General features: G+C 45.4%; 1 protein-coding gene across 2 annotated transcripts in view; it reads left to right on the top strand.

Annotated features, from left to right (window-relative positions):
- Positions 1-21,990, top strand: part of LOC123757201 (glutamate-gated chloride channel) — a 163,421-nt gene that overhangs the window by 101,327 nt on the left and 40,104 nt on the right. For both annotated transcript variants that reach the window (XM_069323635.1, XM_069323636.1), the window contains exons 2-4: positions 1,586-1,661; positions 6,837-6,955; positions 20,044-20,114. In XM_069323635.1, coding sequence (XP_069179736.1) covers positions 1,600-1,661; positions 6,837-6,955; positions 20,044-20,114 — 252 coding nt within the window. In that variant the 5' untranslated portion in view covers positions 1,586-1,599. The remainder of the gene's footprint in view (positions 1-1,585; positions 1,662-6,836; positions 6,956-20,043; positions 20,115-21,990) is intronic.

The following is a 21,990-nucleotide window of genomic DNA, read 5'->3' as shown; positions in this document are numbered from 1 at the left end:
TGCTCATCCTGTTCTTCGTCTTTCGACCTCCTACTAATCATTCTTAATCTTCTATATTCTCTTGTAGCGCCCTGGTACTGGCAGGTGTGGTGCACTAGTACTGACAGGTGTGGCGCCCTGGTACTGGCAGGTGTGGCGCCCTGGTACTGGCAGGTGTGGCGCTCTGGTACTGGCAGGTGTGGTGCACTAGTACTGACAGGTGTGGCGCCCTGGTACTGGCAGGTGTAGCGCCCTGGTACTGGCAGATGTGGCGCTCTGGTACTGGCAGGTGTGGTGCACTAGTACTGACAGGTGTGGCGCCCTGGTACTGGCAGGTGTGGCGCCCTGGTACTGGCAGGTGTGGCGCCCTGGTACTGGCAGGTGTGGCGCCCTGGTACTGGCAGATGTGGCGCTCTGGTACTGGCAGGTGTGGTGCACTAGTACTGGCAGGTGTAGTCTCACCCAGATGTACTGTGCTAGATCTGCCGGGGGCCAGGAGCTAAGTTCCACCTTCCGAACGTAGGTTAAGACAAAGACTAAGAACCGTCGACGTTAATATCGTGTTCCGAGGTAATGTTTTAAGTCGCGTTGATGAATTGTTGATTGAGTTGATATCATCAACACTCTACACTTTATTCTTCACTTCCCCCAACCCCACACAGTAACCCCCCTCCCCCACACACACACCCACAGCCACCCCCACCCCCACAGTAACCCCCCTCCCCCACACACACACAGCCACCCCCACAGTAACCCCCACAGCCACCATCACAGCCACCATCACAGCCACCATCACAGCCACCATCACAGCCGACCTCCTCATTCATAAATTGGCTGTTGTTGTTAAAGATTCGCTACCCGGAACAATAAGTTCCAAGTAGCACGGGCTATGGTGAGCCCGTAGTTCTCTCTATGATAATCACCAGCCCATTTGCCCAGCTGACGAACTTCTCCCATATATCTCACTCATACCTTCCCATCCCATCCCCCTCCCATCCCCCCATCCCATCCCCCCCCCCCCCCCCCCCTCCCATCACACAGCAGAGTGCCCACAAGTTCACTAGAACGCTGTTGTTGTTGTTAAAGATTCGCTACTTGGAACAAAAAGTTTAAAGTAGCACGGACTATGGTGAGCCCGTAGGCCACTAGAACGTGTCCAGCCTAGTTAATAAGACGAATTTAATGCCAGAAACTAGGAACCTCCCATACGTAGGTTCCTATTTTGTGATTGAAGAGGAATTGAAAAAATTTAATTTACAATGGCTAGAATAGTTAGAACCGTTTGGGATGACGTTATATAAGGCTTGTGTTTGTCTAACCTACGCTTGAAACAATCAAAAGTAAGTTATGTCTCTTACCTAGTAACTGCTTCCACAAATCGACATCACCTCTTACTGAACCAGTATTTACCCAGGTCTCTCCTGAATCTAAGCTTAATAGAACACGTAACTATGGATATAAGTTGGATAAGTTTAGATTCAGGAGAGACCTGGGTAAATACTGGTTCAGTATCAGCGTGTGTCTTACAGATGTCTTACAGGTGTCTTACAGGTGTCTTACAGGTGTTTTACAGCATGCATCTAACAGGTGTTTTTCTTCCCTACAGGTGTGGGCGGCAGTATGGTGGGCGTGAGCTGGCGGGTTGTGGGCGTCGCCGCGCTGGTCCTCCTGCAGCTGTGCAGGTGTGTAGTGTGGGTGTTGACAGGTGTGTAGTGTGGGTGTTGGCAGGTGTGTAGTGCGGTTGTTGGCCGGTGTGTAGTGTGGTTTTTGGCCGGTGTGTAGTGTGGGTGTTGGCAGGTGTGTAGTGTGTGGGTGTTGGCCGGTGTGTAGTGTGAGTGTTAGCCGGTGTGTAGTGTGGTTGTTGGCAGGTGTGTGTAGTGTGGGTGTTGGGAGGTGTGTAGTGTGGGTGTTGGCAGGTGTGTAGTGTGTGGGTGTTGGCCGGTGTGTAGTGTGTGGGTGTTGGCCGGTGTGTAGTGTGCTGGTGTTGGCAGGTGTGTAGTGTGTGGGTGTTGGCAGGTGTGTAGTGTGGGTGTTGGCAGGTGTGTAGTGTGTGGGTGTTGGCAGGTTTGTAGTGTGTTGGCAGGTGTGTAGTGTGGTGGTGTTGGGAATTAGGGAGGGCGCCAGGGACCATCCATCACTATCATTTCACCATCAGTTCGTCATTTGTTCTCACCATCATGACTTTGGCTGGCGTTGAGAGCCCTCTTGAAGCACCGCCATCAGACGCCACACCTATCACCATCACCCTCTACAGCCCTCCTCTCTATCACCATCAACCTCTGCGCCTCTCCTCTCTTATCACCATCATTTTCTCCTCTTCCTCCTCCTCCCCCGCCTCTTCCCTGCTCTCTAGTTCTTCCATTTCTTCAAGAATTGTTTCACACACTTTCCTCGACTCTCTTCCTTTGCTACAATCGTAAAATTTTTTGTTTTATCTTCCAAGAATTGTAATTATTTTCTTACCTAATAACAATCACCATCAAACTTGAGCAATTCCCCCACAATCTCCATCACCATCTTTGTTGTCACTATATTCGTTTGACTTGTAAGATTATATGAGATTATATAAGATTATATGATTATATCACTATTCCTATAGTGAAATCATTTTAAAGTTATCTAAACCACATCAGTCAACGAACTGAAGTGACTATCTTGAGGTTATCTTGAGATGATTTCGGGGCTTTAGTGTCCCCGCGGCCCGGTCCTCGACCTGGCCTCCACCCCCAGGAAGCAGCCCGTGACAGCTGACTAACACCCAGGTACCTATTTTACTGCTAGGTAACAGAGGCATAGGGTGAAAGAAACTCTGCCCATTGTTTCTCGCCGGCGCCTGGGATCGAACCCAGGACCACAGGATCACAAGTCCAGTGTGCTGTCCGCTCGGCCGACCGGCTCCCACTATACGACATTATATTAATGAGGTCTCTATAGGCAGGTGGTCCACAGTCACCTGGCCCCCGGGGCACCTGTTCTGGGTGGTGAGGGAGCCTTATCCAGGTGCATAGATGCATCAGGTTAAAAGAGCCACCATAGCCATCACCTACACAATCATCCAAAGCCTCTAAGATGAGTTGTGGTTCATTACTTCACTACAAGTACCGTAGCTGGTAAAGACCGGTCAACAGTGAAGGGGAAGGGCAACAAACACTTAGGAAAATGAGTAAAAGTTAAGGGAAAAGTGAGTGAGATAGGTAAGGAAAAAAGGAATATTGAGAGACATGAGGATGATAAGGCGATAATGGATAAGCGTGAGGTGAACTAGGCCTCTACATGTGGCCAGGATAACTAGTGGGGGTGAGGGGGCTGTGAGGGGGGTTGAGGGGGGCTAGTGAGAGGCTAGTGAGGGGCTGAGGTAAAGTTTGGAGAGAGCCGTAGGGACCTCCAGGCAGCGATGAACGAGGAAAGGGAACCAGACTGTGAAATTTAGTTTGGTATGGCTTGAAAACTTCCACTGTTTGTGGAGCTCTCTAAGTGCGGAGGTCGTGTTGGGGCTTCAGGTGTGGGGCTGGGGGCTTCAGGTGTGGGCTGGGGCTTCAGGTGTAGGCTGGGGGCTTCAGGTGTAGGCTGGGGGCTTCAGGTGTAGGCTAGGGGCTTCAGATCTTGACAAATGTCTAGCAGATGACCCAAGTAATTTCTTTCAGTATTGCTACAAGATCCTACATCCCGTGACAAGATCTTGCTCTAAGATCTTGCTCTAAGATCTTGCTCTAAGATCTTGCTCTAAGATCTTGCTCTAAGATCTTGCTCTAAGATCTTGCTCTAAGATCTTGCTCTAAGATCGTGTATATATAGAATTAGTTGAGCGTCTAGCACCAGAGAGGATAATTTATCCTTGCAACCTCCATAAGAGATAGAAATATTCCAATATTTATATTAATAATACTTTAATATTTGTATTAACGGGGTCCAGCAGCCACACACACACACACACACACACACACACACACACACACACACACACACACACACACACACACACACACACACACACACACACACACACCAGGAAGCAGCTCCGTAGCAGCTGTCTAACTCCCAGGTACCTACTTACTGCTAAGTAAATGTAGCACTACAATGGTATCGAACCTGCGTCCCACCAGCTCTGTCATGGTTTGGTCACACCTTCCTCCTACCTCGCCTCTCCCCCATTTCCTCTCACCTATTCCACATTTATCTCCCATTGCGTTCTGATTTTTAATCAACTGAGAGTAACGAGGAGTAACCCATTCACTCCCTTTCCATTTTCTTCCTATCCTCTCCTATCGCTTTCTCTTTTTCTCTCTGATTTCTCTTCTATTCCTCCTCCTCCTGCCTTTCTCCTGTTCCCTCCCAGCGGCACAACTGAAATAAGAGGAGAATCACTTCAATTTGCGTTCGTAATTACCGAGCAGTACCTAGCAATAACGAGCTGGCCCCCTTACTGTGTTACGCTGCCTTCCCTGGAGATGATGCTGGTCCCTGCTGGTCCCTTGCTGGTCTCTGCTGGTCTCTGCTGGTCTCCTGCTGGTGCATGCTGGTCTCTGCTGGTCTCCTGCTGGTCCCTGCTGGTCCCTGCTGGTCTCTGATGGTCTCTGTTGGTCTCTGCTGGTCCCTGCTGGTCTCTGATGGTCTCTGTTGGTTCCTGTTGGTCTCTGTTGGTCTCTGTTGGTCTCTGCTGGTCTCTGTTGGTCCCTGCTGGTCTCTGATGGTCTCTGTTGGTTCCTGTTGGTCTCTGTTGGTCTCTGTTGGTCTCTGCTGGTCTCTGTTGGTCTCTGTTGGTTCCTGCTGGTCCCTGCTGGACCCTGTTGGTCCTTGCTGGTTCCTCATGGTCCCTGCTGGTTCCTGCTGGGTCCTGCTGGTCCCTTCTGGTCTCTGTTGGTCCCTGCTGGTCCCTGCTGGTCTCTGATGGTCTCTGTTGGTCTCTGCTGGTCCCTTCTGGACTCTGCTGGTCCCTGCTGCCTCGTTCTTGCTCCTCCTCTTCACCTTCATCTTCCTCAATCTTCCACTTCTCTCCTTTTCCCACTACTCCAATCTTCTCCAGGCTCGTCCCGCGTCCTTCACTTATTCCTTCATCAGCCTGCTGCTTATCTTGGTTCCTCGCGGTGCTCTTCCTTCATCTTGGTGCTCCTCTACACCTCCCACGGTGATGGAGGCAGCGCCACCACACACACACGGAGACCCGCGGCAACACTCCCTGGAAATACATTACCAAAAATGTAAAAATGTTTCCTTTTGGATCAACATGTCCTGTTTGTTATTCTTTGATCTGTCTATACTAGGCTCTCTGTCTCTCGCTCTCTGTCTGTCTCTCTCGCTCTCTGTCTCTTGCTCTCGCTCTCTCTCTCTCGCTCTCTCTCTCTCTCTCTCTCTCTCTCTCTCTCTCTCTCTCTCTCTCTCTCTCTCTCTCTCTCTCTCTCTCTCTCTCTCTCTCTCTCTCTCTCTCTCTCTCTCTCTCGCTCTCTGTCTCTCGCTCTGTCTCTCTCTCTCTCGCTCTCTCTCTCTCTCTCTCTCTCTCTCTCTCTCTCTCTCTCTCTCTCTCTCTCTCTCTCTCTCTCTCTCTCTCTCTCTCTCTCTCTCTGGTGACACCTGGGAGACAGAGCAGGTAAGGGATGTTGAGTGAGTGTGATGGCTGTTGTTCACATGCTGATAAACACATCACAGGCTGTAACAGATAAAGGACGGTAGTTAGACTTTTTTAATTTGTGGAGATTAGTGCTAATGTTTGACATTATAGTAAGGAAAAAAATAGAAAATCTGATTCTAGGGCGTCTTGTAGAAATACACTCGCTTTATTGAATAAAATCCCGCCAGTTTTATTGGACTTGTCGATGATTTGGAAATAATGATGAATTCTGTGGAAGTCACTTCTCATTTTTTTAGTATGAATTTATAACTTTTGAATTTCTGGGAATAATTCCAGTGTTTCACTCAAGAATGACTTCAACGACCATTAATCTCTCTTTAAAACGCAATTATTTATATATATATATATATATATATATATATATATATATATATATATATATATATATATATAATTGTGTATTTTGGAAGCTGTAAATGTGCTGGAGGTCGTTGTGTTGGGCCGTGTGTGTGTGTGTGTGTGTGTGTGTGTGTGTGTGTGTGTGTGTGTGTTTGTGTGTGTGTGTGTGTGTGTGTAGGGGGGAGGGCGGCCATGTGTGTGTGTGTGGGGGGGGGGGGTACTGTATGTGTGTACTCACCTAGTTGTGCTTGAAGGGTCAACCATTACGTCTTAAGCCTCACCTTTCGACCATCATTTCAGTGCAATAACACAGTTCACTCGTTGCTCCTATTATATTGACATTTAAGACTGCATGCATCGAATTGGCCTCTTCACCGTCCTTATCTGATCCCTTCCAGTCATTGGCGACTCCTAAGTTTTTTGTGGAACTTGGGAGAACTTAGAAGTTAGGAACTTAGGAGAACTTAGAAGTTAGGAACTTAGGAGAACTTAGAAGTTAGGAACTTAGGAGAAAAGGAACTGAAACTCCCTGCGACTCATCTGTGGTTTCCAGTTGTGTCCTCTGCTACTGTTCCTTAATTTGGACAATTCTTCTTCAACTACTTTGTCAATTAATCCCCCTTAGTATCTTGTACGTCGTTACTATATTTACCCTGCTACTCCTCGGTCTTTGTTTTTAGCTCAGTCCCTTTAGCTCAGGAACCAGTCTTGTTGCTTATTTTTTTAAACCTTTTTAAAGTTTGATTTTGCGTTTCTTTAGATATGGGATTCCATGCCGGAGCAGTATACTGAATAATGGGTCTCAAAAGGGATTATAGAGTGCTTGGAAGGGCTCTGTGTGTTTGTTTTAGAGACAGAACAATTAGTGACAACGTGTTGTCTTCCTGTACAGGGGGATCAGATCCGGTCCTAAGCTCAACTACCGAGAGAAGGAGAAAGACATCCTGGATGACCTATTCCAGACTAGCCATTACGACAAGCGGATTAGACCCTCCGGTGTCAACGGCACAGGTGAGTCCCACACCTGTCTACACACCCGCCCCACACCTGTCCACACCAGCACCAGCTACACCTACACAAATATTTCCTGTTTACTGCCAACCAATAGGCACACAGGGACCTGGAGCCACTCTTATATGCCAAAGTAATCAGTCACGTTATTTATTTTATATATATATATATATATATATATATATATATATATATATATATATATATATATATATATATATATATATATATATATATATATGTATGACAATGTCAGACCACGGAGGAAAAATGAAACAGGAATTTCCTTAAGTACTTTCGTATATTAATACATCTTCAGAAGGAGTGAAGTTTTACTCCTTCTGAAGATGTATTAATATACGAAAGTACTTAAGGAAATTCCTGTTTCATTTTTCCTCCGTGGCCTGACATTGTCACATTTTTAATCACGTGTTTATTTTCGTGATATACACACACACACACACACACACACACACACACACACACACACACACACACATATATATATATATATATATATATATATATATATATATATATATATATATATATATATATATATATATACATATATATATATATATATATATATTCAAATAAACAATATTACTGCACACATTCACAGACACACACATCGCTTTAAACAACCGACGGCTGGAAAGGCGGGATCCAAGAGCCAATGCTCGATCCTGCAGGCACAAATAGGGAAACACACACACACACACACACACACACACACACACACACACACACACACACACACACACACACACACACACACACACACACATCCCCTGAACACATAAAAAAGTCAGAATACTCTGGCCAGCAATTACTGGGAGCCGGGCCTTTGCAAATCCAATTTTTAATGACCATTCATGACTTGTATTGAAGGTGGGGCCAGTTGGCAAATATATTCCAATTTTATGCCACATGTGACCCAATTTGGTGACTGTGTGTCCCATTTGTGCGGCTTGTCATAGTCCGGATACATGATTCCCGGATACACGGCCTTAATGACGTAATTTTTTAATACAGATTTTTCTCCTATATAGCAATAATATCTAATATATATTTTTTAAGAGATGAAACTTATATTTCGTTCATTTTATGAATGTGTTTTTTTTTTAATTATATAGCGATATTTTTTTTACTATAAAGTTAATTTTTATCTTTCTAATTATTCCTTCTTTTTCACTGCTGCCGAAATAGTATTTTAAATTTTTTACCATTTCAGATTTCATGTTCAGGTAGTGATGGTGTCCGTCATCATCAAGTATGGTGTGGTCACTACCATTTTGCCCTGATGGTACTATGATCGGTCCGGTTATGGTAATATTCCTTTATGTCATTATTTACAGATTACCGGTCTGAGTGGCAGCGAACAATGTCCTTATGTGATCATTTTTGTCATTAATATCTCTCTCTCTCTCTCTGGGTGTTGGGGTGTATGAGGGGGGGGGGGGAGGGATATAGAGGAGAATATATAAAAAGCGGGGCATATGATGGATACCCACGCCCAGCGAATGACTCTGACCCCGCCCATGTTGGCCACATGCCCTACAGCAATCACAGTGCAAGGTTGGGTGAGGCCAGCTTCTGCGTCTCGCCTCCAGACTTGGACAGACAGATAAAAGGAACATTTTGTCAGATTGTCATAGATAACATTTCTGAGCATTTTTAAGTAGCAAAATGTGTATATGAACTGGCAGGAACATTCATCGCTGGGATAACCCACCAAGGTTTTAATTCAATAAGATAACTCATCTCTCAAAAGGAATATCTTGTTCAGTATTGGGTCTAATATTTAATATGAGTTTATTAAAGGACCGTATGTGTGTGTGTTTACCTAGTTGCATTCACCTAGTTGTGCTTGCGGGGGTTGAGCTCTGCTCTTTCGGCCCGCCTCTCAACTGTCAATCAATCAGCTGTTACTAACTACTACTAAAAAAAATCACACACTCAGGAAGCAGCCCGTAACAGCTGTTCAACTCCCAGGTACCTATTTACTGCAAGGTAAAACGGGCATCAGGGTGAATGAAACTCTGCCAATTTTTGTTTCTGCCGGCGCCGGGAAGCGAACCCCGGACCACAGTACTACGTATCCAGCATGCTGTCCACTCAGCCACCAGCGCTGTGTGTGCGTGCGAGGGGGGCGCGTGTGTGTGGGCGCGCACGCGCGTGCGTATGTGCGAGTCTCCCTCTCCCTTACCACTTCATCTCTTTCTCCATAATTAAATTAAAATTGAAGTTTTGTCGAATTCTGGAAATTCTGTGTAAATTTTGAGACAAAGAAATAAATGGCGCATATGTTGTGTGGACAATAGTTGGGAGTGGTTGGGGAGCAGCCAGGCTCTGTCTAGGCCCTCACTGTGTGTGTGTGTGTGTGGGTGTGTGTGTGTGTGTGTGTGTGTGTGTGTGTGTGTGGGTGTGTGTGTGTGTGGGTGTGTGTGTGGTGTGGGTGTGGGTGTGTGTGTGTGTGGGTGTGTGTGTGTGTGGGTGTGTGGGTGTGTGTGTGTGTGGGTGTGTGTGTGTGTGTGGGTGTGGGTGTGTGTGTGTGTGTGTGGGTGTGTGTGTGTGTGGGTGTGTGTGTGTGTGTGGGTGTGGGTGTGTGTGTGTGTGGGTGTGTGTGTGTGTGTGGGTGTGTGTGTGTGTGTGTGTGTGTGTGGGTGTGTGTGTGTGTGGGTGTGTGGGTGTGTGTGTGTGTGTGTGTGTGTGTGTGTGTGTGTGTGGGTGTGTGTGTGTGTGGGTGTGTGTGTGTGTGTGTGTGGGTGTGTGTGAGAGTGTGTGTGTGTGGGTGGGTGTGTGTGTGTGTGTGTGTGTGTGTGTGGGTGGGTGGGTGGGTGTGTGTGTGTGTGTGGGTGTGTGTGAGAGTGTGTGTGTGTGGGTGTATTTACTATTTGTATCCGCAGAAAGGAGCTATTAGCTCTTGGACCCCGCTTTTCCAACCAATTTATTTTTCTTCTATGTCTACTTCATATTTCTCACACACACAAACACACACTTTCACTCTCTCTCTCTCTCTCTCTCTCTCTCTTCTCTCTCTCTCTCTCTCTCTCTCTCTCTCTCTCTCTCTCTCTCTCCTCTCTCTCTCTCTCTCTCTCTCTCTCTCTCTCTCTCTCTCTCTGTAGATATGATAAAGCCCAGTAGGCTCAGGAATCTGTACTCCAGTTGATTGACAATTGAGAGGTGGGACCAAAGAGCCAGAGCTCAACCCCCGCAATCACACCTAGATGGGTGCAACCCCAGCAAACAGCTCGTAGCAGCTGTCTAACTCCCAGGTACGTATTTACTGCTAGCTGAACAGGCGCACCAGATTGAAAGAAATTCGGCCCATTTGTTTCTGCATCCACCGGTGATCGTACCCGGGTCCTTAGGACTACGACCCCAGTGTACTACCCACTGTCCCCATGGATCGTAGGAGCAATCCTTCGTATACTTGTCTCGTTAATTAAGTCTACAAATTATCTTATTGGCTCTCACTGCGACCCTTAGATTCCTTTCTGGTAGGTACTCCTCGACGTTTTCAGCTTCTCCCTCGGCCTCCCTGGTTGATACCTGGTTGATACCTGGTTAATACCTGGTTGATACCTGGTTAATACCTGGTTGATACCTGGTTGATACCTGGTTGATACCAGCGTTGATACCGCGTTGATACCTGGTTGATACCTGGTTGATACCTGGTTGATACCTGGTTGATACCTGGTTAATACCTGGTTGATACCAGGTTGATACCTGGTTAATACCTGGTTGATACCTGGTTAATTCCTGGTTGATACCTGGTTAATACCTGGTTGATACCTGGTTAATACCTGGTTGATACCTGGTTAATACCTGGTTAATACCTGGTTGATACCTGGTTGATACCTCCCACTGTCCCCCCCCCCCCCACCTCCCCCTCTTTGAAAACAAAGGATTGAGTTCCGTTCCCCTTTTAAGATGTACAGACGCCCCCCTGGCGACCATCACGGCGGGAAACAGATGTCCAACATAAACCTGAGCGTAAATTGCAATGCATTAGATTTGACCGTCACTTGATATCCCTCCGTGGAGGGATATCAAGTCAGGGATATCCCTGCTGCGGATATCAGGGATATCTGCAGCAGGGACCTGGAGCTGTTTCACTGTAGCCGTATATTCTCTTCTCTCTCTGTGTACCGTCTCTAGCACCTCCTGTCCATTATTCTGTCCCACGGCGTCTATTCATCGCCTCGTAGTCTTCGCATTCATCGTCTGTCCACCTCATTCATCTTGCAGTGCGAGCAATTCATTACCTATTCATCAAACACTAAATTTCAGTTGTTTCAGATGAAGCAGTTTCGTTTCAGCTCAAATCATTGTGATTGATCCATTGCATTAATCTTCCATATTAATGCTGCAGACTCTGACTGTCCAACAACACTAGGATATTGTTGATCGTCTGATGGTAGTTTCCGGGTTGAAGTCTAACAGCCACCTCCTTGAGGAATGCTGTAGGGCATCCAGGTCTTCTTGTAGTATTACTCTATCATCCTCTCCGCTAAAATATATTATCAGTTTAGCAACGTTGACAAGAAGATGTAATTTGTAGCTCAGCCCACACATTTGAGTTGTGTTTAACCAGGTTGTTGTGACATGTTTCCTGCATATAAATTACCATATTTCCCCTCTGCCACTGTCTACATACACGAGGAATTGAATGGACTACATTACTAATCACTGTGGCATTTCAGACCTGTCAGTTGCCATGGTATCTCATTTATACGTCTGCTCTCTGTTTCCTGTCCGAGAGGTACTCCCTGGCCCATCCCAGCACTCCAGTTAGACCACCTTTGTTCACAAGTTTGTATAGGAGCCATTTGTGCAGGGCGGTATCAAACGCTTTCTCGCAATCAAGAGTGTGTCTGATGTGCTGCTGAAATTGCTAAACTTTTGTTTTCTTTGTGCACGCTCTCTCTCTCTCTCACTCTCTCTCTCTCTCTCTCTCTCTCTCACTCTCTCTCTCTCTCTCGCTCGCTCTCGCTCTCTCTCTCTCTCTCTCTCTCTCTCTCGCTCGCTCTCGCTCTCTCACACACAGTTTCAAGTGTAGATATGATAGAGCCCAATAGGCTCAGGAACCTGTATACCTGTTGATTGACAGTTGAGAGGCGCGCCGAAAGAGCAGAGCTCAACCCCAGCAAGCATAACTAGGTGAATATACACACACACACACACAAACTTATAAAAATATATATATATATATATATATATATATATATATATATATATATATATATATATATATATATATATATATATATATATATATATGTCGTACCTAGTAGCCAGAACTCACTTTTTGGCCTACTATTCAAAGCCCGATTTGCCTAATAAGCCAAGTCTTCCTGAAATAATATATTTTTTCTAATTTTTTCTTATGAAATGATAAAGCTACCCATTTCATTATGTATGAGGTCAATTTTTTTATTGGAGTTAAAATTAACGTAGATATATGACCGAACCTAACCAACCCTACCTAACCTAACCTAACCTATCTTTATAGGTTAGGTTTGGTTAGGTAGCCGAAAAAGTTAGGTTAGGTTAGGTTAGGTAGGTTAGGTAGTCGAAAAACAATTAATTCATGAAAACTTGGCTTATTAGGCAAATCGGGCCTTGAATAGTAGGCCAAAAAGTGAGTTCTGGCTACTAGGTACGACATATATATATATGTGTGTGTGTGTGTGTATATCACGAAAATAAACACGTGATTAAAAATCACGACTCTTCTGACTTAAATTTGACTCCTTCTGAAGATGTATTAATATACGAAAGTACTTTAGGAAATTCCTGTTTCATTTTCCTCCGTGGTCTGACATTGTCATATATATATATATATATATATATATATATATATATATATATATATATATATATATATATATATATATATATATATATATATATATATATATTGCTTTGCTTTTAGAAAGGGGCTGGGCTTGTGAAACGCTTTGAACCTGTGAGAGGATCATGTGTTTCATGCTACTACTGGCAGTGGATGAACATTAGAAAATTTCTTATTTTTTCTGTGAGTGCATAATGTTGATGTTACTGTAAGACAAAACAATCTGTTTGAAATTTAGATTGTTAATACATATAGAGAGACATAGCTGGCAATCAGAGCCAAGATCAGACTTCCAGGTCAGTAACTGTCCGCGAGACAGTGTTCCATGCTAAAATTCAGACTTATGTCCATCCCATACCCTAGACCATTCACCCTGCAAAGTAGGGCGAGGTCAGCCCCAAGCTTAGACACACACACACACGGACGTCAGCCCGTGTCCCTGGCGTGTTATTGAGCGTCGTGTAGCGCCTCGCCAGCTGTCACCCCTCTCTTAGGGGTTTTATTCAGCGGGAAAGTTGTTGTCTGACCCGTGACATGTCTGGAAAATCTTGTTGGGGTCCAATATGGATGTGAGACATCTGTGTTGCCCTCCTGTTGTCCTCTTAATCCTCCTCCTCCTCCTGCTGCTCTTCTTCCTCTTCTATTCCGTCTTTTCCTCCACCTTTTCCTCCGTCACATGTCTGTCAATCATGAGCTGTTATCTCGGCATCTATTCAGCCTGTCATGTCTTCATGCCAGCCTGCACCCTGGCGGCGTCACAGATAACACGGTGTGAGTCTTGTCCTTAAAAGATCTCATGAAGGGGTCTTGAAGATGGTGTCTCGGTGTGGACCTTATTTATGACGGACCTGTCAGATGCTGATGGACGGCCCCTCTCCCCCTCTCATGCTCTCTCTCTCTCTTGCTCTCTCTCTCTCTCTCATCTCTCTCTCTCTCTCTCTCTCTCTCTCTCTCTCTCTCTCTCTCTCTCTCTCTCTCTCTCTCTCTCTCTCTCTCTCTCTCTCTCCCAGCACACAACACAACTACAAAAGTTATTTTTACAACTGACACAACGTTGTAAAACGTCGCTGAAAGGCTGTGGGTACATTGTAAGTTGGGATATTATCAACATTGAAAATATTGAAAACTCTCTGGAAAATTAAACCGTTATTTCAGACTTCATCAAAGTCGCCGGGATTCAGAATAGGAACCGATCGTTCTTTAAAGGAGGCATCGGGGTCAACCACGACTGTCCTATGACATTCCCCAACCGATCACAAGTCACCATGCAAAGGTCTGCAAGGCTATCTTGAGAGATTCAGGTTATCTTGAGATGATTTCGGGGCTTAGCGTCCCCGCGGCCCGGTCCTCGACCAGGCCTCCTTTTGTTACCCCCAGGAAGCAGCTCGTGGCAGCTGTCTAACTCCCAGGTACCTATTTACTACTAGGTGAACAGAAGTAACAGTTAGGCGGCAGGTCTAAGCCTCTGACCTCCAACTTTGAACACACAAAAACATTCTATTTTATATAGATATTTTCAGATGTAACCATTTAAGAATTATTTCGTGGTTCGCTTAAATTTAATTTCTCGTTTCTTCACTTTTAATTTTGTCATTTACTTGTATTTATAGGTAAAGTTAGTCATGGGTGAGACTAATATATTAAATTAAACTTTTGTTAATGTTTTAATTAAGAAATATTAACGTTATTGCTTAGCTTTGAATGGAGTTAATGAATGATTCCCCAGGCTGTGTTGACCTCCTGCCTGCCCTTATATATCGAGTCTTCCAGATTATTGAAAAATAAAATATGAATATCCAATTTTATTGAATCAATAAAGAAGGAATATTCAATTTAGGATTCTCTTTACGCTACTGCAGCTCCGCGCTAATTGTATCAAACGTTAATTTCCATAGTTTTGTGTGCTCTTCCTGCGTGTGTGTGTGTGTGTGTGTGCGTGTGTGTGTGTGTGTGTGGTGTGTGGTGTGTGTGTGTGTGTGTGTGTGTGTGTGCGTGTGTGTGTGTGTGTGTGTGTGTGTGTGTATGTGTGTGTGTGTGTGTGTGTGTGTGTGCATGTGTGTGTGTGTGTGTGTGTGTGTGTGTGTGTGTGTGTGTGTGTGTGTGTGTTTGTATACTCAACTAGTTGTGCTTGCGGGAGGTTGAGCTTTGGCTCTTTGGTCCCGCCTCTCAACTGTCAATCAACTGGTGTACAGGTTCCTGAGCCTACTGGGCTCTATCATATCTACATTTAAAACTGTGTATGGAGTCAGCCTCCACCACATCATTGCCTAATGCATTCCATTTATTATCTACTCTGACACAAAAAATTATAATGTCTCTGTGGCTCATTTGGGTACTAAATTTCGACATGTGTCCCCTTGTTTGTGTTCCATCCATGCCAAATAGTTTCTTTGTCCACCTTGTCATTCCCCTGAGAATTTTGTAGGTGGTGATCATGTCTCCCTTTACTCTTCTGTCTTCCAGGGACGTGAGGTTTAACTCCCGTAGCCTTTCCTCGTAGCTCATACCTCTCAGTTCTGGGACTAGTCTGATGGCATACCTCTGAATCTTTTCTAGCTTTGCCTTGTGTTTAACTAGGTATGAAATCCAGGCTGGAGCTGCATACTCCAGGGTTGGTCTGACTTAAGTGGTATACAAGGTCCTGAAGGATTCCTGACACACGTTTCTAAAGGCAGTTCTTATGTTGGCCAACCTAGCATATGCCGCTGATGATATCCTTTTGATGTTGGCTTCTAGGGACAGGTTCGGTGTGATATCAACCCCCAGATCTTTCTCTCTATTTGACTCTTGCAGAATTTCACCTCCCAGATGGTACCTTGTGTTCAGCCTTCTGCTCCCTTCGCCTAATTTTATTACTTTACACTTTCCTGAGTTAAACTTTAGCAGCCATTTTCTAGAACATTCCTCCAGATTGTCCAGGTCATTCTGTAGTCTCTGTCTATCTTCATCTGTCTTGATTCTTCTCATAAATTTTTAATCATCAGTAAACATTGAGAGGAATGAGGCTATACCCTCTGGAAGTTCGGTTACATATATCAGAAACATGGTGGGTCCAAGTACAGAGCCCTGTGGGACTCCGCTGATGACAGCTCGCCGCTCTGATGTTTTTCCCCTCACCGTTACTCGCTGTTCCCTGTTGCTTACATACTCCCTTATCCATTGGAGCACCTTACCTTTTACTCCTGCCTGTTGCTCCAACTTTTGTAACGGCCTATTAAGTAGTACTTTAAGTAGTGTCAGAGTCTTTCTGACAGTCCAAGAAAATGCAGTCGGCCCACCCTTCTCTTTCTTGCCTGTTTTTTTTCGCCTGGTCATAGAATTCTATTAAACCTGTGAGGCACGATTTACTATCTCTGAACCCATGATGGTGGTGCGTCACAAAGCTATTTCCCTCCAGATGCTCTACGAGCCTTTTCCTTACGATCTTCTTCATCACCTTGCATGGTATACAAGTTAGGGAAACTGACCTGTAGTTCAGCGCCTCTTGCCTGTCACCCTTCTTGTATATTGGGACTACATTAGTTTGTCTTCCAACTTTCCGTTAGGTCTCCTGTTTTCAGTGACCTGTTATACACCATAGAGAGTGGCACACTTAGTGCTTCTGCACCTTCTTTTATTATCCACGCTGAGATTCTGTCAGACCCAACAGCTTTTGTCACATTCAGTTCCAACAGATTCCTTTTGACCTCATGACTAGTGAGGTCAAATTCCTCCAAGGTTGCTCGGTTTGTCGCCTCCTATCTTACTAAAGATGCTTTTTCCTTGCTCTAGTGTGACGACCTCCTGGAAATTGTTGAGTTCTTCACACACCTCCTTGTCATTCTCTGTGTATCTGTTCTCCCCTCTTCTCAGTTTCATCACTTGTTCCTTCACCGCTGTTTTCCTCCTGATATGGCTATGGAGAAGTCTTGGTTGGATCTTGGCTTTACTCGCGATGTCATTCTCATACTGTCTCTCTGCTTCTCTCCTGTGTGTACGCGCGCGCGCGAGCGAGTGTGTTGTCATGGAAACGGAGAATGAGGAGATAATGAGGGAAGGCTAACGACATGAGAGTGCCGGTAAGTGGGACCATTAACAACCCCCCCCCTCCTTCTCCTCACACTAACACCTCTCATTCATCCCTCCCCCCCCCCCTCTTCATTCAACATGCAATTGAGTCCCATGTAAGTGAGCCCCCATGCAAGAGCACCAATGAGAGCCTCCATGCAAGAGCCCCCATGCAAGAGCCCCCATGCAAGAGCCCCCATGCAAGAGCCCCCATGCAAGAGCCCCCATGCAAGAGCCCCCATGCAAGAGCCCCCCATGCAAGAGCCCCCATGCAAGAGCCCCCCATGCAAGAGCCCCCCATGCAAGAGCCCCAGTGTGAGCCCCCATGTAAGAGCCCCCATGCAAGAGCACCAATGAGAGCCTCCATGCAAGAGCCCCCATGCAAGAGCCCCCATGCAAGAGCCCCCATGCAAGAGCCCCAGTGAGAGCCCCCATGCAAGAGCCCCAGTGAGAGCCCCCATGCAAGAGCCCCAGTGAGAGCCCCCATGCAAGAGCCCCCATCTAAGAGCCCCCATGCAAGAGCCCCCATGCAAGAGCCCCAGTGAGAGCCCCTATGCAAGAGCCCCCATGCAAGAGCCCCATGCAAGAACCCCCATGCAAGAGCCCCAGTGAGAGCCCCCATGCAAGAGCCCCCATCTAAGAGCCCCCATGCAAGAGCCCCTGTGTGAGCCCCCATGCAAGAGCCCCCATCTAAGAGCCCCCATCTAAGAGCCCCCATGCAAGATCCCCCATCTAAGAGCCCCCATGCAAGAGCCCCCATCTAAGAGCCCCCATCTAAGAGCCCCCATCTAAGAGCCCCCATGCAAGAGCCCCAGTGTGAGCCCCCATGCAAGAGCCCCCATCTAAGAGCCCCCATGCAAGAGCCCCAGTGAGAGCCCCCATGCAAGAGCCCCCATCTAAGAGCCCCCATGCAAGAGCCCCAGTGTGAGCCCCCATGCAAGAGCCCCCATCTAAGAGCCCCCATGCAAGAGCCCCCATGCAAGAGCCCCCATCTAAGAGCCCCCATGCAAGAGCCCCCATGCAAGAGCCCCATCTAAGAGCCCCCATGCAAGAGCCCCCATGCAAGAGCCCCGTTGAGAGCCCCTATGCAAGAGCCCCCATGCAAGAGCCCCCATGCAAGAGCCCCCATGCAAGAGCCCCCATCTAAGAGCCCCATGCACGAGCCCCCATGTAAGAGCCCCCATGCAAGACCCCCCATGCAAGAGCCCCCATGCAAGAGCCCCCATGCAAGAGCCCCCATGCAAGAGCCCCCATGCAAGAGCCCCCATGCAAGAGCCCCCATGCAAGAGCCCTGGTGTGAGCCTCCATCTAAGAGCCCCCATGCAAGAGCCCCCATGTAAGAGCCCCCAGTGAGAGCCCCCAGTAAGAGCCCCAGTGAGAGCCCCCAGTAAGAGCCCCAGTGAGAGCCTCCATCTCCCATAAAAATAAACAAGATTAAAACAAAAAGAAAAGTGTTATCCCAAGTTGCAATAAATCTGATCCGTCAAAAGTTGAGATTGATTTTGTAAAGTGGAAAATTTATCGCAGTTTTACGAAGTATATAATATTGGAGAGGGAGAGAGGAGGGAGGGAGAGAGAGGAGAGAGGGGGAGAGGTGAGAGGGTAGAGAAAAGGGACAGAAAGGAGAGAGAAGGTGGCGGGAGAGAGAGAGAGAGAGAGAGAGAGAGAGAGAGAGAGAGAGAGAGAGAGAGAGAGAGAGAGAGAGAGAGAGAGAGAGAGAGAGAGAGAGAGAGAGACGGCAATAAAAGCCACACCACACACACACACACACACACACACACACACACACACACACACACACACACACACACACACACACACACACACACAAGGAACGCTGCAAATCAACAAAGGCAAGTGTAAAGTTTTCCAATTACAATCACTCTGGAAGAGTCAGAGCGCTCACTCCGGGGGTGATCAGAGCGCTCACTCCGAGGGAGATCAGGGCGCTCTGGGAAGGTCAGGGCGCTCACTTTGGGGAGTTCAGGGCGCTCAACCGGCCACGAAAGATGTTGGTCAAATCTCTGACACAATACAAGGTATCAGAATGGCCGAGTCTGAATAGTTAGACCTTAATTACGGCCACGTGGTCATTTGCGGCTCGGAATGTGTCGAATGTTGAGAGAGAGAGAGGGAGAGAGAGAGAGAGAGAGAGAGAGAGAGAGAGAGGGAGAGAGAGAGAGGGAGAGAAAGAGGGAGAGGGAGAGGGAGAGAATAGGGCGTTAGGAGACTGACCGAGACATTCTCCCAGTATGTCCACCTAATGTCCCCTCAACATCAAGAAAACGGTCAATTTAAAGTAGTCTCTCCTAACCTACCAGAGGACCTAAAACAAAAAACGGGTCAGTACGTTACTGTCGTGACCCTCCTTCCAATTTGTAGTACGACCATTGTTGACCTGATGTAACGCCTACGAGCGAAAAGCGACGTTCTGTGTAGGAAGAGAGGTTTGTTCTCCAGGGCTGGCAGCGTTCACCGTTCATTCTCCGCCTGAACACAGGAAGAACAAGTGTTCAAATCCATCATGAGTGAAGGAGATGTTGGCGATTATTTCTAGGGATTTCTTCATGATCTATACGAGGATTTAGGGATTTCGACGAGGATGGAATTAATCTGAGGGGAGAGGCGCGGATTTCTGCCTTATATATGGGATTAATGACATATATATTTCGGGATTTCTGCGATATCGAGAGAGTTCTTACAAGAGATTTATTTTTGGGTTAATTTGTGTTGTATTGTGACCGTCCTAAACCAACCAACACAAGTGTATGTGCATTAACTTAAATATAATTTATTTCTATAAATTGCAGAATTTATTTCTCATGTTGATTCTCGCCTCATTTCCGCCCTCATATATGAGGAATTAATTGCTAGTAACCAACTGTATTCCTTTCAGAGTTGTTATCGTACTGAAATAAAAAAAATTGTGGTTTAAACCCACAAATTTTTTCTTGTTGATTCATAATACATTTTTTTCTCTCACCAGATGAACAAACTCCCGCTGGTCAATACAGTTTTTTCCCCTCTAATCCAAGACAATTTTTCCCTCTAATCCAAGACATTTTTTCCCATTCCTGTGAGTGACTTCTTGCCCCCCAGGTGCAGAGCTCTGTCTTATATTAACGAGGGTTTTCTTAATGATCATTAACTAGCTTGTTCTCTCTCTGTTTCTCCTCAGTGGACGAACCCACCATTGTTATGATCAATATGATGTTCAGAAGTATTCAGACTATTGATGATGTGAAGATGGTAAGACCAATGGAGGAGGAGAAGGAGGAGATAGGAATAGAGGAGGAGCAGGAGGAAGGAGATTAATAAACTGTTTTATGGGTTAATTCTATTTTATGCATTTATTCATAATTTGTATATTCCGTAGTTCAGGGGTAGCTGTATTGTTGGTGTGTGTATATATACCTTTCCTGACTCGTAGGTCTGTATTTTTTGTCATGCTGTATTCTGTATTCTTAGGTGTATAGTTTGGGTTAGAATGTTGGTGTATGCTTGTGTGTGTGTGTGTGTGTGTGTATGTGTGGGTGTGCTAGAGTATGTGGTTGTGTGAGAGTGCATGTGGGTGTATGTGTATGTGTGTCCTACACCCATACACATCATACACCTCGTAGTATACCTCAGTGTCATCCTGTATACCAGCCTGTCAGTATATTATCATCCTGATGAGTTGTGCCTGTTCTCCTTCAATAATGAGTGCTTTGATGAGATGCCCTTGCCCTGTTGATGAGGAGTTTGGTGTTACATAAATTACAGATTCATCAATGCCCTCAAAACATGGGCCTCAGGTGTGTAATCCCTAGCGAATCACTATGACCTGATATCCTTATGCAAAAATTATTGCAGCGTTCTGGGTTCACGGCTACGGGTACCTAGAACGCCGGTTCGAATCCCCCGAAGTGCTCCAATGATTTTTCACCATTGTGGAAATTAAGAGTTTTTATGTAACCTAAATCCCCCAGACTCCTTCAGTGGTCGAAACAGAACCAATATGAGCTTCATGGGCTAATTATGATTGGAGACTTGAGTTCACCTCTAATTAAACGTGTCATAAGACTCATATTTGTGAGCCGTTAATGGTTCTGTTGCGACGTTAGTAAACTATTGCCTTGTCTGTTGGTATTGCCTGTTTGCTGTTTTTATTTATTATGATTTATTTGTTATTATTGTTTTTGTATTTAGTCTTTATTCAGCACTTTATGGTCTTGAACTTTTTGTATATGTGTTTAAAAATTCTCTCTCTCTCTCTCTCTCTCTCTCTCTCTCTCTCTCTCTCTCTCTCTCTCTCTCTCTCTCTCTCTCTCTCTCCTCTCTCTCTCTCTCTCTCTCTCTCTCTCTCGCCACTATCTATATATAATAAAATATTTCCTCGAGCTTTCTCTTCAACGCTTTGGTTCGTAATTTATAATTATCTAAATTAATAGACTATTAAAAATTGCCATTCTGAAAATACCGAGCTTAACCAGTCTTAATCCCACAATATAGCTTAAACCTGCTGACCTCTCCTTGAAGAGTTGAGGATAATTCATTTTCTGAGGCGTTTAAACTGTGATCGATTGAATAAAACATCTGTTTGGTGATCGATTGAATAAAACAACTGCTTGGTAATCGATTGAATAAAACAACTGCTTAGTGGCTGATTGAATTAAACAACTGCTTGTTGATCGATTGAATAAAACAACTGCTTAGTGGCTGATTGAATTAAACAACTGCTTAGTGGCTGATTGAATTAAACAACTGCTTGTTGATCGATTGAATAAAACAACTGCTTTGTGATCGATTAAATAAAACAACTGCTTAGTGATCGATTAAATAAAACACCTGCTTAGTGATCGATTTAATTAAATATCAACTGTTGGTAATCAATTTTCTAGCGTAACATTTTGGAAATTTTCAGGTGTGGACGTGAATCACTTATATATCTGTCTTAGAGCCCATCAGATGTATATATGGCTTGGCGTGGGCAGGTGTGTGCGCTCAAAGGTCGTACTAACACCACTTAAATAAGTGTAAGGTCTATATGAAACAGGTGTTCCCATGTATAGTTGCTGATATAAACCCAGGGTAAACTGTCTACAGCTCTGATAAGTTTACTAAACTTAGTTTATACATGTTAATT

This window comes from Procambarus clarkii, chromosome 13, assembly GCF_040958095.1.
Source record: "Procambarus clarkii isolate CNS0578487 chromosome 13, FALCON_Pclarkii_2.0, whole genome shotgun sequence".
Taxonomy (NCBI): domain Eukaryota; kingdom Metazoa; phylum Arthropoda; class Malacostraca; order Decapoda; family Cambaridae; genus Procambarus; species Procambarus clarkii.
Note: the sequence above shows the minus strand (reverse complement) of the source record. Positions and strands in the feature narration are given on the sequence as shown.